Raw genomic sequence first — 17,805 nt, forward strand, 5'->3', positions numbered from 1 at the left:
TTAGCTAACACGTTTTTAAAATACACCTTTTATACTAGTCTATACAAGCCATTTTATGAAGTTTCACTCTACTGTAAAAATTCACTTGGATAATCCTCTGGAATTGCAGTAACTATCACTCACTGTGTAGTGTTAGATGCTGTATTTCAAGGGGATTATTCTCCCTTCTGCCTGGGCTAAACAGGGGCAAAAGAAAGTTGCCATATGGGCAACTCCCTCTGCAACTGTACTCAGCTGGGACAAAAAGGAAGTTGGTTTGCTATGATACAACTGCTCCATGCTGGTAGTAAAGTTATGGTCTTCCAGAGACGGTCACATTGTGCTCCTGCCTCCTTCCACACACACGAACTGTTGTTTCTACATGCAGTTGCAGCAGATAGAGAGGCCTGGCCATCATGTCCAGAGTGAAGAGCGGGGTTTTTCTTTTTTTTTCCAGGTAGGCCATCTTCTGTTATTCTAAGGGTACGTCAACATCTGGAGCTAGGGGTATAATTTCCAGTTCAAGTAGACCTATCTGGGCTAGCTCTGATTGAGCTAGCGAGCTACAAATAGTATAGCCACCGCAGCACGAGCATCAATAGGGGCTAGCCACTGCAAGTACATGTCTAGCATATTATGCCATGTTGGATATCTCTTCATAGCAATCAGTGGTGTGACCATAGCACAAGTAGATGTAGCTAAGCTATCTGATCTGGCTAGCTTGAGTATCAATAACAGTGAAGCCACAGCACTAGGCGCTGTACAAGCCCACCCATGACTCTAGATATTTACTATGCAGCTGCAGATTCACTTCTATCTTTTCTAGGAAAAAAGATGTATTCTCAATTCAACTTCATTAACTTGGGGTAAAATCCTGTTTAAGACAAAGTAGTTTGTGGTTCTCACATGAGTTAGCAGATTGAGTTAAAGACTATGCTCCCTCATAGTGTTTAGCTCAACCAGCTAACTTACATGAAAACTACAAACTGCCTTGTATCTTCACTAGGATTTTATCTTGATTCAGTTAGCTTGAGTTAAGAACACACTTTTTATCCTAGTGAGAGATTTCTATAGTGAAGATTGTTGATGGGGAGGGAACACTTAGCTACGAGTAGGTGGTACATAACTGTGTTTCAGTTTACACATCCTGCTTTTCTTTCCCTGTGTTCTGTGAAGGAAGAATTCCATTATTAATAATGTTGTTAAAATTTTCCTGACTCTCTTTATAGCTCCTTTATCTCTCTCTCTCTCTCTCTCTCTCTCTCTCTGTTACTCTCATTCCTCTCTTACTCTTTAAGGCCTTGGAATATCTTTTCAAGTTCATTGTCCAATCTCGGATCCTCTACTCCAGAGCTACTTGCGGAATGGAGGAGGAACAATTTCGCTCCAGCATCCAAGAACTTTTCCAATCCATCAGATTTGTGCTCAGCTTGGACAGCAGGAGCTCAGAGACTCTCATCTTCACACAGGTTAACTATTTTCTGTACTTGAATTCAAAAGGCAGTGCAGAGACAGCTATTTTGTGCACAAGTAGCATATTCCTCTCATAGTTAGGAGCCAGTTGGCATAATTAGTACTCTTTTACCAGCTGATTTTACTGAAGTGAGTGACATAGTTGCAGAGTAATTTTAGACAGTAGATCTGCATCTGTTCATAGATGCAGAACAGCTAGGCAGTTTTACAGTGAAGAAGGGAGACAAATGTATTGTCACGTTATGTGGTTAGAGTAGACATTCCATAGTCTTTTTATTTCTATGCGAAGGGTCTCGTTCATAAGCATGTCTCAGAATTGGGACAGAGGAATTTTAATTCCTTTATTGGTCAAAAAGAAAAGTAGCAGCAGCTCAAGTCAATACAGTAGTTTGCAGCAGCTGCACAGTGGAAAAGTTTGATTGATGTATAGTTAATAGCTAGGAAATCCTAGAAAAACTCAACATCCTCAGTTTAACCATCACTACTAGAATCAATTGTGGATTGATTATAACCATATGATGATATCCTTACTCATGTTTGGTAGTGCCTACTCTGCAAATAGTCCCTTTCACTTCAGTGCGACTTCACATAGGGTTAGACAATCCTCAGTCTGAGTAAGGATGTCACAGTCTGGCTCTGTGTTATTGTAAGGTTCTTTATACTTACATATGTCCTTATTTGTTTTAAAACTTAACATTTTAAACGGTAGCATCTTTTGTTGTATGTACATACCCAGCTCAGAGGTTGTCAAACAGTGATTTGCATAGAGCTGACTTGTAATGTGATGCTGGTTCTCCACATTCTCAGTTCTTGAAATGCATTAAAAGACAATTACAAATATATTTAATATTGTCCTAATATGACTTTTCCATGGAAGCAATTGCTGTAGTTGTTGCAGTAAGGTTTAATTATCCCAGTGGGGGAAAGTGATGAATAAAGGTTTTATCACACACTAATTGGATTAGCAAGAGTGTGGCTCAGGATCATCAGAAATCACTGCAACTTTCTGCCAGGAAACTGACATTGTGGGGAAAATAGTATCTGGGGAAACCATTCTTTTGTTTTTCATTTGGTCCATTTTAAGCGCACAAGGGAAACTGGACTGAGGACGGGATTGCTCTCCCTCTCTTTTTTGTCCTGTTTTACTATTGTCCTTCAAAATGTTTTCATTTCAGGCATTTGTATATTTGTGAAACCTGTCCTGTTTAATATTTGAAAAGTTTACTTTTTGTTTCCAACTTGCCATTGTGTTGCCCCCTTGACCCCAATTGCCCCATAGGCCCCTCAGCCTGGAGGACAGGTGAGCGGAGCTGGGACATGTGTCCCACAAAAGTGTGGTGGTACTTCAAGACCATCGTTTAATTCTGTAAGTAATGATCCCCTACCCTGCACAACTCTTTCATCATGAATGTACCCAGTGACACTCCTTTTTCTACAACAAATCTGTCTTTTCCTGCATATAATCTTGGAGTGCAGTGCACCACTGTTCAGATTTTTTTGAAAATAGGGAAAGAGATGTAGAATAGTCTGGTAATAGATTGAATAAGTAGGATTTCAAAGCACTGAAAATGCAGTGCAAGTGGTCATCAATTCCTACGTGACTTAACTTTCTCAGGAGAATCAGCGATGAGAGGGGGAAAAAAATCTGATCAGTCATGAAAGAAAAAAGATATTGGATCTCATTCATCCTTCAGTAAAAAAGATATATTTAATAACTACATGGTCATGAAAAACAATGACAAGAAAGAAAATATTATAGACTCATTATTGAAAGAGAAGCGATATTGGATCTTATGGATCCTTCATAATAAAGAACGCTTAACATATTAATAGTCAGGAGAACCAATGATGGGAGAGAAAATATTTTAGACAAATGATGAAAGAGAAGTCTTTCTGGATCTTACTCATCCTTTCTGTTTCTAACAGGGTGATTGTGTCAAATGGCAATTTACATATTCAAGCCTTCTGTTATAGTGATTAGGTTCTTTAAGTCCATGTATTACTCTATGATAGTAACACTAATCCAATGCTTGTCTATTGAATATCCAACTTCACTCTTGTAGAAGTGGTTGTGCTTTTAAGGGTCTCTCAGTATCTTCTTTATAAACAACCTTTCAGGTGGATTTTTAACTCTCCCTTATTAAGTTGTTTCAGTGCAAAAACTTTATATAAGTTCTTAGCTCAGAAGTACTTTTTTCCATTAAAATATAAAAATCAAGAAAAATATTTGGACTAGTTTGGGATTTTTTTTCTTTTTTCTCTTTAATTCTCTTGCCCTTAAAAATCTGTTTTTAACACCATTTTACAAGCTGTGAGGCTATAAAGTGGCCAGTTCCCTTGTGGGATTTTTGGTTGGTTTTTTTTATTATTACTCTGTGTTCAGCTTACTATACGTTGGTATTGGAAGGCTTTCCAAACAAAACATGATCTTACATACCAGAAGCGCTTTGCTTCTTGTGAGCAGCAGGGTGATACAAAGATAAAACATCAATCATCAGTTCGAATTTAATAGCTTTTTTTCAGAACCTTAACTCTGTTTTACAATGGTTTGTTTGTATTTCACACAAATATGCCTATGATGTGCCATCCCTATTCAGTAGTTACAGAACTCAAAACTGTCATAGCTTCTTTATTTTCATTTTTTTCAGGCTGCTTTACTGAATTCCTTCCCTGCAATCTTTGATGAGCTATTGCAGATGTTTACAGTGCAGGAAGTAGCAGAGTTTGTGAGGGGAACTCTAGGGAGCATGCCCAGTACAGTACATATCGGACAGTCGATGGATGTAGTTAAGCTGCAATCTATAGCACGCACTGTGGACAGCCGCCTGTTTTCTTTCTCAGGTAAGACAGCAGCATCCATTTGTAACACTTGCAGCTGAACGCCCCTGCAGAGTGATGATAGGATTGTGTTGCATTTTTTGCAGCTGCTTTGTGGAGAACTATTCAGTGCAAAATATAAATAATCTAGGAGAAGTTATGTTAGTTATATTGTATTTGTGGTGTGTGTATGCTCTTTATGTCTATATTGCTCTATGTATATAGAGCTTTTTCTACGGTGAAGATTGTGGTGTACTGTGATGTGTCACCATAAATAAATTTTGTGGGACCTCAGATACTGTAGAAAACATCAGATTTAGGATACAAAAGAATATTCTTAACTAGCATATCCACTGATTAAAAGCATACTTATTAAGTGATCACCCAGTTATTATGATTATTAGTGCTTAAAGGAATACACTGTGCTACAACCCTAGTATTATTTCTTCTTATAACTGCATTGAACAAGACAGATATGAAGACAATCCCTGCCCCAGCAAGCTTACAGTCTGGAAGACACTCATTGAAAGAGAAGATTCAATGAGAGACCCAGGAAAGAGTCACTTTAGATATATATTTCTAAAATATCCTTAATCTGAACATTTTTAACTTCACATTTATGGGGCTCATAAAAGAAGTGGGTGTTTTTGAGGCATTTGAATGAGGAGAGGTGGAGAGCCTGGTGCACTGGGTTGGGAAGGTCATTCCATGCATAAGGATCTGCGCGAAAGAAGTTAAGAAGACAGGAATGGGGGAAGAAAACAAAAGGGTTTTAGATGCTAGCATATTTGTACAAACAAAGGGACAGAGGGGAAACACCAATGGAAGGTGAGATCCAGTAATCCAGGGCTGAGTCAGCCAGGGCCTTGAAGGTAAGGAAGAGAGGATTTAACTTCCTGCAGTGGGTGGCAAGGGGAGCAAGTGGAGTAGCTCAAAGAGGGCAGTGATGTGGTCTGATCAGCAGGCAATGGATTCTATTTCTTTAAATACTTTAACCCTGGGGGTTAATATATTTTCCTTAGGGCTCTGTAAAGGACAGGTGCTAAGTAAACCCGGCTCCTACCTCTGTTAACCTCGTCATCTCCTCCTCCTCCTCTCTTTAATAAGGGATTCCAGCCTCCAAAGCCCTCCTTTATCTGCCCACCCTACCCCTTCTTAACTTCAGTGTATTCCAATTAACAGAAAACTTAACTGATCCTTCCTGCGTCCTTCATGCTACTGGTCTGTTTTCCTTGCACCTGCCCGAGTATCCTGATGCAGCCCTGCTTCCGACATAGCACCTTTTCCACTATTTTGTGCAATGAATGCAATCAGGTCCTGTAGAGGGATGCCAGTAGCTCCTGCCCCTTGGGGTCGGAGGGAGCCCCTACCACCTCACTCAATCACCGTCTATTGACAGGAAGAATTAGCCAATAAACAGTCCAATGCCCCTAGCCCTTGGGCAAGTACGCAGTCTATGAGCTCTTGGCCCTCAGGCAGGGTTGGGCAAATATGCAGTTTAGGGCTTCAGGTAGGGGGCTGAGCGCCACAGCAGGTAGAGGGGGAGCTGCCACCCCAAGGGTGGGGTGGCAGGAAGTAGAGAGTCCTAGGCCCACCCAACTCCACCACATCCCAGCCTAGGGCCCTACCAGTGGGGAAAGGTTCCACCACTGGATCAGCAAGGAATCCAACTGCAACATGCTGACTGGGCCTCCAGCAGAACTACAGCCCTACAGGAGTTGGCTGCCCCTGGATTACTTTCTACCCACCCCGCAGGGTGTATCTGGGTCCACAGGGCATCTTTGGTCTCCCCAGAGTAGGTGGCCAGCAGCAGTCCCGGTGGTTCCCCTGCAGGCACAAGCTTTCCGGTGGGCAGAGCGTCTCGGGGTTTGGCAGCAGAGTCAGCAGCCTGGAGCAAGCAGGGTGCGTCTGTCTCCCTCGCTGTCTCAGGCTGTGTTTATACTGATGGCAGCAAATTTGCCGCTGCCAGATCGATCTTTTTAGATCGATTGAGCGGTCAGTTTAGACCCGCTCAATCGATCAGGAAGTCGACTGAGTAAATCCGCCCCCTCAAGAAGCGTAGCGCTGCGTCGACGGGAGCGCTGTTCTCGTCGGCTCAATACAATGTGAACAGCGTGCAGATGGGAAGCAGAGCAGTTGACGTGAGTTACGCAAACTACTCTGCGTAGCTTGCGTAACTCCCGTCGACTGCCATCGAATTGCGAGGTAAGTGTAAACCAGTCCTCAGCCACAACTGAGCTGGAGGGGAGACCCTGTCTTTTATATTTCCCGTCCCAACTATCCACTTCGGGGTGGAGGGAAGGATGAGGTTGATCCAGCTTCGCCCATCTGGGCCTGGAGGGTGACTCCTCCCCCTATGACTCGGAGGAAGGCCACACTGCCTCACTATAGGTTCTTAAGGTGATAAACATATAAGGATAAGCAAATTTCCTAAGAGTTTAACTCACTGAGCTGCCATAAGAGAGCTAGAAAGCAGCATGCAGTGAACAAAGGGCCACACAGCAGGAAATCGATGCTAGCAAATGGCAATTCACACCTATTGTTTGCAAGCACATTTACAGTAGTTGACATTAGGCACACCATTAATATGTACGATTAATTAATTGTTTAGTGTCTTTGAAATACATTGCACTAAAAATCTGTTCTGTATCAATCGCACCCATTAATCAGATATGCTGTTTATCGGGGCCAATTACGTGGATTCTACTGTATCAGCATCCTATATTAATGCTAATTCCTTGGTTTCCACGTGCACAGTTTTTGGATACTATCAAGACTGCTGAAATTCAAGTCTCTCCTAAAATAATTCTGAGTTTTGTTTACCTTTTTTAGAATCCCGGCGAATCTTGCTCCCTGTGGTTCTTCATCACATTCACCTTCACCTGAGACAGCAAAAGGAGTTACTCATCTGCTCTGGGATCCTCAGTAGTATTTTCTCCATTATCAAGGCCAGCTCCTTGGTAATCTGCCCACTTGTTTTCTCCATTCCAACACTAAATTACTGACGCGCAGTCTGAGATATTTTTTATTGGATCTATATCTTTTTCAGAGAATCTTTTTATAATAGAACTCTAACTTTATTAGCAGCAAGAGAATTCCTTAAGTGAATGACTGCTTTTGTTTGTATGACTCATAGCATTCTGGTTAGAGCATGTTCTTGCTGTTCAAAAAAAAATCCAACCATACAAAAACCTCACACAAATCCACCAGGACATTGTTTAATTTTCTTCACCTTAGCCTGGAACTGAGTTATTGGTGGTGCCCAAAAGTCCAACCCCACCCTGGTACTTATAGTTCTATAGGAGACAGTAACTAGTACTTTATGGTGAATGTAAAGAGAACTCTGTAAAATTGTCCAATCAATGAAATCACACTTATTTTCAGAAATTACTGCTGATTTAAATACCCAGCTTTGATCTTCAGGATACTGTGATCTCAAATGCCATATCAGTCAATTTTTAAACTTTCACAGGTTCCTACAGGGCAGTGAAATACCCCAGATTATCCAAAGGAGGAAGTCTATGGTGCTAAAAATAAGTCACATCAATGAGTATTTCCAACTATGCACTGTAGTTCTGTAAGTTTGAATGGGATGAAATGTATGATAAAATAAATTAATGTTGCCACAGAACATAGGGGAACAGAAGTTGGTCCATTGTGCCACGGAGTACAGAGTCTCTGATTATGGATTTATATCTTTTGGTGTGTTTCAATATCATTCTATCAGGGAGGGAGAAGGTGGGAAGGAACATACTGTAACATTGCAGCCATGTGGCAGTGTCTGCTATGTAGGCCAGTGTTTACTTTCTCTCTCCAAACTTCCATCTCCAGAAATCTCGTTTGTTAAAATTCTTCCTGAGCCTCTCTGAAGTTATCAGAGTCCCATCAGGAAGGCTGTTCCTGGTGTGGTGAAAACTGCACTTTTGGCTTACCATTTCCATCTGTCCTCAGCTGCTAACTGTCTGTTTTCTTGCTGCTCACTGTAGGAGGCAGATGTAGTGGAGGAGGTTGAGATGATGGTGGAGAGCCTCCTGGATGTACTTTTACAGACTCTACTTACTATCATGAGTAAATCGCAATCTCAGGAGGCGGTAAGAGGGCAGCGTTGCCCGCAGTGCACAGCTGAAATCACTGTTAGTAACTAACAATCAGGTTCTATTTCCTGCTTCTCTAACGTTCAGCTCCCTTTCTCCCACTCCCTCATCACCACCTACACCTCATTATCATCTCTCCTGCACAAACCATCACAGCTTTCTCTCCTCCCTTCCCACTCATGGATCCAATCCTTCCACTCTGGAAAAGCCTTTCACGGTGCACTTGTCAGACTGCTTCACATTTACATCAGCAACTGGTGGGGCCCAGGAAGCTTGCCTGGATGTTATAGTTACTGTGTTGGATTACATTTGATGTTATGATGGGAAATTATCATTTGGTAGCTGCTGATATATGCCAACTAGGTGATGATTTAGGGCTCCAACTCTAATGGGCACCAAAATAACACTGGGAATATGATTGCTCACCAACAGGCCAGTGGCATTCCCTTCAGTCCTTGGAGAGAGACTGCTCAACTGGTCCACACTTACAACGTCACACAAATGAAACCGGGGGCATCCTTCTGGAGAAGGAAATAACAGCTAGGGAATTGTGATCTGGGTGGGAGGAAAGGAGCAAAGAGAGGTAAAGTTATTTACCAACCTGATCTTTGCAAGAGGTACCAATGCGCTTAGAGCTGGCCCAAATTATTCATCTGCATGGGATAAAGAGGGAATGAGAATTCTTTCTTCTCCTCCATTGAAAGAGGGGAAAGGATAAAATTCCCATTCAACCTTCTTCCTTCGTGGACTCACTGACCTACATATTCTATCCTAACCCTATTTTTACTTGAATCAAATGCTGACCTAATATCAGCACCGCTTGTGTTGTCAGTCTGTTCTCCAAAACAGTTACCACATGGTGTTCATTTTCTTGCTAATTATCTGGGAGTTTGAGTGTGATGTTCAGGCAGATGTACAGTGGGGGTGCATGTGCACTAGGAAGAAAGCTATTTCTGAACCACTTGTTAGCTAAAATGTAGTAACAAACATGAGGTAAATTCCTAATGAAGACAAGGCAGTTTGTAGGGGGAGGTCTAGGGTTTACCTTCACTAGCTAACTTGATACAACCACAACTGCCTTGACTTGGCTATGATTTTACCTTGTTTTAGTTACATGTGTTAGCTAACGCATGGTAAGAACACACCTTTTTCCTAATAAAGACAAGGTGTTAGGTTAATTGGAGTAGCTCAGAAAAGTTTATAAACATTCCAGAGCATGTGGTGGGCAGATACTTGAGTCCATTTGAAGATTTCTGTACTGGAAGAAGGAACTTGCCCAGGACACCTCCAGATATAAAATCTCTTCAGAGACATTCTTCATGAACATTCTTATTTAGCACAGTATCTGTAATGTATGACACAAGATTAGGTACTTAGAAAATCTTTACAAATTATTTAAAAATAAATTGGTTCAGTGGCTTAGAGACATCATTGCTACAAGGAGACACATTGTCTGGTAGTCACAGCAGAGAACTAGTTGTGGAGACAAATACAATTCCTGACTGCCACTGACTTACAACATTATCTTGGACACGTTGCCTAACCCCTTTATACTGTACTATTCAAATTTGTAAAAATGGGGATTTTATTTGTCTTTGTGAAGCACTTTGAGAGACTATAAAAGGAGCTGTATAACTGCAAAGCATCATTTACTATATAAGACCTTGATTTCAGAGCAACTTCACTTCTCCCATCCTATGGGAGTTGGAGCTCAAGCATATTGCAGTTATGATCATCTGTCAAACTCTCCATGGAGAAACATCCCACTTGTGAAGGTCACTTGTCCATTCTCCTGGTCAGATCATGAAATTTGTATTTACATATTTACCTTCAGTCCTTAAGAATCAAATGAACTCAAGCAGAACTCAAGCAAATGAATTCAAGTAGAACTCAAGGAGCTTTCTTGTCATTTGACGGCTTTTGCTAGAGACTTTAATGAAGAAGTGCCTTCACTGAGATACCTAGTGGATAGGGTAGAGACCATCACAAACAAAGAAAACGTGTAAATAAAATTTCTTAACGAGAGAATTCTTGAGCCCCAGTGAACTTTAACATCTGATATGGTAAGTGGCTTACTGAGAATGAGTTTATTAAAAAAAAAAAAAACATATAGGGAGAGAGACCCTTTGACTGTCATTATTGATCATTTAAACTCTGATATTTGTAATAATCCTATGGAATAAAAGAGCACACACGGGTGAGCCTCTGAGAGTTTTTCCTGTATATTGACAGGAAATAGAGATCAGTTGGCATATGGTATTTTTAATCTCTGCACATAAATCTTTTCTTTTCATATGCATTGGTACCATTTCAGACCCCACCCTTTATCCCTTATCACAGGTTGAATTTTACATCTAAAAAATTCTTTGATTGTCTGGACTAAATAATTCTTCATTTACTTAACAGGGAGAGTATGTGTCCTGTCTCTTGTCTCTGCTTCGTCAGATGTCAGACACTCATTTTCAACATTTACTAGACAATTTCCAGAGCAAGGATGAGCTAAAGGTAGGACAGAACACTGTAGTTTTTAAGAGCAGCTATCAAATATTGTCCTCAGAAATCAGATGAATGAGCAATGCAGAAAGTGTTTCTACTTGCTCTGTTGAACATCCATATTCACTATAGATGTAGCCACTATTTGTTTCATATATGTAATTATTATCAGAGTAAAGGATGGACCAGTGGTTAGGGCATGAGCTTTGGAGTTAGGAGCCCTGAGTTCAAGTCCCTATTCCCTCACAGGCTTCCTGTGTGATCTTTGACAAGTCACTGAGGGTATGTCTACTCTGCAAAGAAGAACCTGTGGTCCTGAGTTCCAGTCTGAGTGGGAACATCTACACTGCTATTTTTAGCCCCACAGCCCAAGTCCTGCAAGCCCAAGTCTGTTGACCCAGGATCTGAGAGTTTGTGCTGCAGGTTTTTCTTTGCAGTGTAGACATACCCATAGTCTCTCTGGTATGTCTACACTGCAGCTGGAAGGTGTGATTCCCAGTGTGGGTAGACAGATTTACGCTAACTCACTTTGAGTTACTGGAGAATGGACGTTGCGGCACTAGCAGTGGTTCAGGTTAGCCAACCAAGTCCATGCCTGGGTCTGAGCTCAGGTGACTAGCCTGAGCCACTGCCAGTGCCATAACTTACACACTGCTATTTTTAGTGCACTCGCATGAATCTGTGTACCCACACTGAAAATCACACCTCTAAGCTGCAGTTAGACATACCCTCTGTGCCTCAGTTCCCTGTCTGTAAAATGGGGATAATAGCACTTCCCTACCTCATGGCAGTATTGTGAAGATAAATACATTAAAGATTGCAAGGTGTTCAGATCTTATGGCAATGGGGACCAGATAAATACCTGATAGATTACATTATGGCACTATGTAGAACATAGCCTGAACTATAAACTAGTTTTCCTTTTCTGGAAAGTCCAAAGTAGTTTATTCTGCAACCTATTGCAGGACATGGAATATACATAGGAGCTCACTTAAGAAGAGGTTTGAAGTTGTTCTTATGTCAAAAGATAATTATATTCCAAGGCTGAGTTTCGCATGCCAAGCAGAGAAAAGTCAACAGCAAATAGTTTCTTGGCCTATTGGAGTAGTGGCCAGTCTACTCTACCTGGTACACTTCAACAAGCTCCCCATATTCCCGTTTGTGAATGGTGACCTAAATCATAGCTATTAGTGGCCAAGAGATAGTTGCTTAGTACACAGTTTATGTATCCTCACTAGTACGTAAACCATCATCTGTTTGGAGATGTCCATCTCAAAGGAAAAGAAGCCTTCCTGTTACCTGCACCTCGGTATGAAGGCTGCATGTCTCAGACCACAGTAAATGGCTCTTATGTGCAGAATTACTTCAAGAAGCAATAAATCTGATGGAAGTAACAGTTATTCTGTCACTTTCCTTTCACAGTATGATGATGGGGTTATATACAAAATATTTTTGTGACTCTGTGACACCTCAGTTGAGTGAATAGTAATACCAGACAGACACCATGGTAGAAACCTGTTAAAATACTGAACAAACAAGGTGGTCCATGATCTGAAGTGCTTTTTCAAGAGGTTGTCGACTTCCAGTTATTAATGAAAATGTATCCTTAAGAAGGCTGGATCGCTTAGCTGGATAGACATAGGGATAACAGAGCATCTTATCTTTAGATTGCTAGGTTGAATGGAGCCTAAATTGATAGTGATTTAAAGTTGTTAACTTTTGATGGCTTCTTCAACGGGCCACTTGATATGAGTTGATGATCAGATAGCAAGTGTGAAAAATCAGGAAAGGGGGTCGCGTGTAATAGGGGCCTATATAAATCAAAGCCCCAAATATCGGGACTATCCCTATAAAATCAGGACATCTGGTCACCCTAGTTAGCGCTCTCATATTGAGTCTTAAGTAGACATGGAATATATATAAGAGTAGAGTTTGTTGGAAATCTTTGTGGATTTTTTTAAACAGATAATGCTAGTTTCATCATAACTGAAACATTTTTGAAAAAGTTGTCAATTTTGATAAAAATTCTCAAATTTCAAAACAAAAACATTTAATTTCATTACATCTTTGTTTTAGAATTTAATTTCAGATTTCTACATTTTGTTTTGAATTTGAATTTGTTTGAATTTTTGCTTTGAAATTTCAAAATTTCATTTTGAATTCTATTTTATTGTACATTTTTATTTTTACATTATTTTATGACATATCAGTAGTATTGCTCATTATGCACTACTGCTACTGATGTCATATTATATAATAAGAAATATATAATAAGATGTTTTAATCAGTACTAAGTTAGAGCTAACCTTAATGATGATATTTACTACATCTGCATGTCATGAAATAATGTAAATATAATAAAAATATAAAAAATAAAATAATATTTGAAACAAAATTTTGAAATTCAAAAACAATTGGAATAATGCAAACTTTCAAAACAAAATTGAGAAATCCAAAATGAAATTTCAAAATTAAAAACTTCCAAATCTGCATGTTGGAGGGGGGAATATGAGGTAATTGGGAAATTTCAAAAATATTTTGGTTTTTGTCTGAATCAGAACAAAGGAATTTTGAAATTTCCTGTAAACCAGACATTCCAAATTTCAACTAGTTCCACTTAAGAGTTCACTTAGGAAAAGTTTTGAAGTTGTTCTTACCTAACATCACAAATACCACTATCGCAGCTGGCAACCTTCTTGACAGTGCCAGTAAAAAGGCTTGTGATTAAATTGGCTATGGAGATAGTGATGGAACTATATTGGTGTAACAACAATAATGTTTACACCTTTTATGGTGTGAGAGAGAATTACTATCACCATTACATAAAGGGGAAAAATGAGGCAGAAAGTGATTTGTTCAGACCCAGAAGGTAGGTCATTGGCGGAGCCAGGATTTGACTCAGGAGTTTGTTTCTCAGGCTTTTGCTCAGGACTTCTAGACCACTCTTCTTTCTCCCTTAGGTTTCCTTGCACGTCAGAGTTAAGTGGCCAGAGCAGCGTGAAGGAAGCTTGCATTCTGCTGTCTGTTCTTTTCACTTCTGTGTATTAACAAAGGATCAAAGTCACCAAAGCTGTCGATATACCTTTCATGAGCACTGCATTCTCTTTCTCTCCTACATACACACTCTCTCTCTCAAATTAAAAAGAAAAAGCATCCCCCAGTGTTTTTTTAGAAACAGACATTGGGATGGGATGCTGTTAGCAGGTCCTTTCTTCTTCTTCATAGAGGGGATCTTATAGTACCAGATTATATAATCTATAAAAGAGTTTAATTTCTGACAGGGGTGCATAGAACCTTGAAAACATACCCCCCCCCTTCTTTTTTTTTTTTTTTTTTTCTTCTGGTGTGGATAAATTAAATAAATAACTATTCCTCCAAAAGGCTACACTGGTCATAACTGGGAATTGAGACCAGAATTCTTCATGACACTATTGAAAAGTCACATGGAATAAAATACAATGAAGTTCTGCATTGTAAGCCTTAAAATACAGAAGAATGCACCTGCAGAAAACAACTACATCTGCCTCATTCCCATATATGCTGCTTCCATGTCATCAGCTATGTAGTCTAGTGACACAAAGATCAAGCAAGGGAAACATAATTAGCTTAATTGTCTTGGCTGTCGCTAGGCAAGTACATTTGTCTACAGCTGCCGCTGCTTATTATTCTCTTCTTTCTGTGTATTAGGAGTTCCTGCTGAAGATTTTCTGTGTGTTTCGAAACCTGATGAAGATGAGTGTCTTTCCTCGGGACTGGATGGTGATGAGGCTGCTCACCAGCAAGTGAGTTAGGACATGTTTAAAGCACTGAAAGTTTGCATGACAACTCTGTGGGTGCTCTAAATTAGGGCTTCTCAATCCCAGAGAAGCAGTGTGTTTTACTGGATTGAGGCCTGGGACTCTAGGCAAGAACTCCTCCTGAGTACTAATCCTGGTTCTGAAAAATTACTTAAGCTCTCAGGGCCAAATTAGGGCTTTTGTCCATGAATGTTCACTTGACTGTACAAGTTTTACATGCTACCAGTGCACATGCATACTATATAGTTAACACTATAAACAACTATTTGTTCACACAAATCAAGTGCTAATAGGCTTTCTGTATGTAAGTTCTGTCATTTGTGCACACAAGTGATGATAAACTAATGTGATGTGCCCAAAATTAGTCACATATGGAGTTTATTTACTCCTTTGAACATTTGCCACTTTGTCTGTTATCCCATCTCTAAAATATAGGTAATACTTGTCCATTGCTTTGAAGACAGGAAACACACTTTAAGGGGTAAATAGAACTAGATACCAATTCCAGTTATCTATATCTGTATCCACAAGTATCCCTCAAATCCTATCCTGACTGAAGGAGGCACAGTGTCCTCTTGCCGTATGATAAATGTACTTCATCAATTGTCTGAGGTGCAAGGAGGGACAGCCAAATGGACTGGCTCTGCCATTTCAGCCAGGTTACTGAAATGGAAGGAGCTGCTGAGGAATATTGGATAGATAGTGCTTATGGTCTTAATTTTCCTTTTCCTACATTGTTACTCTCTGTCTTCAGTGTGTCTCAATTAAAAAACCAGCAACAAAACTCACCAAGGAGTTTTCTCGCAGTTTGTGCATGATGCTGTTGTTTGGGCCTCTGCTCATGAGATCAGTGAATTCCAGAAACAGCATTTCTACTGGCTTTAAAATTGCTCTTTGGGTGAAAGACCAAAGCAACTCTTAGCCTAGATCAGTGGCAGACTCAATTTTCTTAGAAAAGGAGGGGCAGACGGCCGTCCTTAAGCCAGGTGACAAAGCCTCAGATTGAAATAATTATTTCTTGATTAGGCAGATCTCCTTTGGGTTTGAATTTATTTAGTTTTATTTTTTATTTTTGCCCTGTCAAGCTTTTTCCATTGTTTTTAGGAGGTAGCAGCAGCAGGCTGAGAGCCAGGATTATACCCAAAGGCTAGGATTACCTACTAATGTCTGATCTCATTAGCTAACCTAGCTGTAGCATTGCAGTTGACTAACTGGAATACTGGGGGGATCCACATTGCATGATGATGTAATGGACATCTTCGTGAAGGCTGATTGGTCAATTGTGATGTTGTATGCTCTGTGAGTTCACAGTGCTAATGAGAAGTGAAAGAAGTGGTTTTAGATGTTACGAACCCCCAGGTTACATGCTGTTCTACAAAATAAGAGAAATATATATAAAGTAAAAAGAGCTGGTTACCTAGAACACTCCCAATAGCCTGATCCCTACTGGTGCTGCTTAGCTGTAAATCTCTTCAGATTGAAATAAGGTGCATTTATCAATGCTATTGAAGAATCACATGAATGAAATGCTGAGCTTTAGTCTATTTCTTTTTTATACCAAAGCAAATTAGACTTTGTTAATTCTTGCATGTTGTTACATAATTCAATGACATTTAATTTAATTAAAGGCAGTTATGCACCTACAAATTTAAGTTTCCCAATGAATCCAGAGCTTACAAAATATTCCAAAAAAAGTTCAGAGGAGATGTCTGACAGATCTTCAAAGGATCATTTTACAGCAAGGTCCAAAAACTAGAGCAGTGGTTCTCGACCATGGTATGCGTACCCTTGGGAGGTATGCAGAGGTCTTCCAGGAAGTATATCAACTGATCAAGATATTTGCCTAGTTTTACAACATGCTACATAAAAAGCACTAGTGAACTCAGTACAAACTAAAATTTCATACAGATAATGACTTGTTAATACCACTCTATATATTATACACTGAAATGTAAGTACAATATTTATATTCAAATTGATTTATTTTATAATTATATGGTAATGAGAAAGTAAGCATTTTTCAGTAACAGTGTGCTGTGACACTTTTGTATTTTTATGTCTGATTTTGTAAGCAAGTAGTTTTTAAGTGAGGTGGAACTTGGGGTACACAAGACAAAGCAGACTCTTGAAAGGGGTACAGTAGTCTGGAAAGGTTAAGAGCTGCTGCTGTAGATGATCTTGCCTCCCTGAAAAATTTTGGCTTTTTGATGGAAGTTGTGTATAGAAACAAAAACAAATAAGTTATGTTTGTTTTTCTATTTATTAACTGCAGTACTGGACTTTTGAAAATAAACTCAGGAATTACAAAGATCCTCTACTTCATATTTTCCAAAATCTACAATATTTCAGGAAAATATATTCTTGAATTCTGCCTTGCATTATTTAATATGAAGTCTTTGTTTTAAAAAAACACCACAGTGACGTTTATGATATCTAGAAATGATTGCATAAAGAAAAAGTGCCAAAATGCATTTTGAAGTATAACAGAAACAGCACCAGTGCTCAGAGCCAAACAAGAGTCTCTGAATGTGATTTGTACTGACAATTCAAAAGGATCTTTTTTTTTTTTTTTTAAATTATAGTATCATAGTTACAACAGTCCAGTACCTGTCCTCTGCCCTACACAAGAACTTCACAGAAACAGACTTTGATTTTAAGGTAAGGATTGACATCTACAAAATGTAATTACATCCTTTAAAACCATCAGCAGGAACAGCAACTACTCTATATTAACAGATAATGTTGGCCATGTTTGTTAGCTATCTGCTCAGAAAACAAGCAAGCTGATACAGATAGTCATCAAATTTTGCTGAGGCTTTGATTGAACTGGGAAACCCCAGAAGCATTATGAATTCTACTGGTTGGAAAAGTGAGACTGCTTGCATTGGCTAAAGTCCAGAACATATCGTGTCTGATGTAATTCATAGCACCGTGTATGTTGTGGTTTAGGGTATGAAAAAGTGCTCACAAGGAATATTTGAAACTATCAGTTCATTTCACTTTTGGCCTGAGGCAGAGTCGAATTCGGATGTCAAGAGGTGAAAGGCCTATGTGTGATTCCCTCACATTCTGTTGCTGCTGGGTTCGTGTAATTGTCATTCCCTCTAGTATTTGTATAATTCCTGGCATGGATTTCATTTAGCCTATTGTTA

General features: G+C 39.6%; 1 protein-coding gene across 1 annotated transcript in view; it reads left to right on the forward strand.

Annotated features, from left to right (window-relative positions):
* Positions 1 to 17,805, forward strand: part of DOCK3 (dedicator of cytokinesis 3) — a 460,968-nt gene that overhangs the window by 360,727 nt on the left and 82,436 nt on the right. Inside the window, 7 exon segments of the mRNA XM_067568165.1 lie at positions 1,278 to 1,448; positions 4,101 to 4,293; positions 7,102 to 7,229; positions 8,256 to 8,402; positions 10,770 to 10,868; positions 14,544 to 14,638; positions 17,236 to 17,311. Of these exon segments, the coding sequence (XP_067424266.1) occupies positions 1,278 to 1,448; positions 4,101 to 4,293; positions 7,102 to 7,229; positions 8,256 to 8,402; positions 10,770 to 10,868; positions 14,544 to 14,638; positions 17,236 to 17,311 (909 nt within the window).

The sequence above is a fragment of the Emydura macquarii genome, unplaced genomic scaffold (genome assembly GCF_026122565.2).
Source record: "Emydura macquarii macquarii isolate MOO-44397 ecotype Brisbane River unplaced genomic scaffold, CSIRO-AGI_Emac_v2 contig_2846, whole genome shotgun sequence".
NCBI lineage: Eukaryota > Metazoa > Chordata > Testudines > Chelidae > Emydura > Emydura macquarii.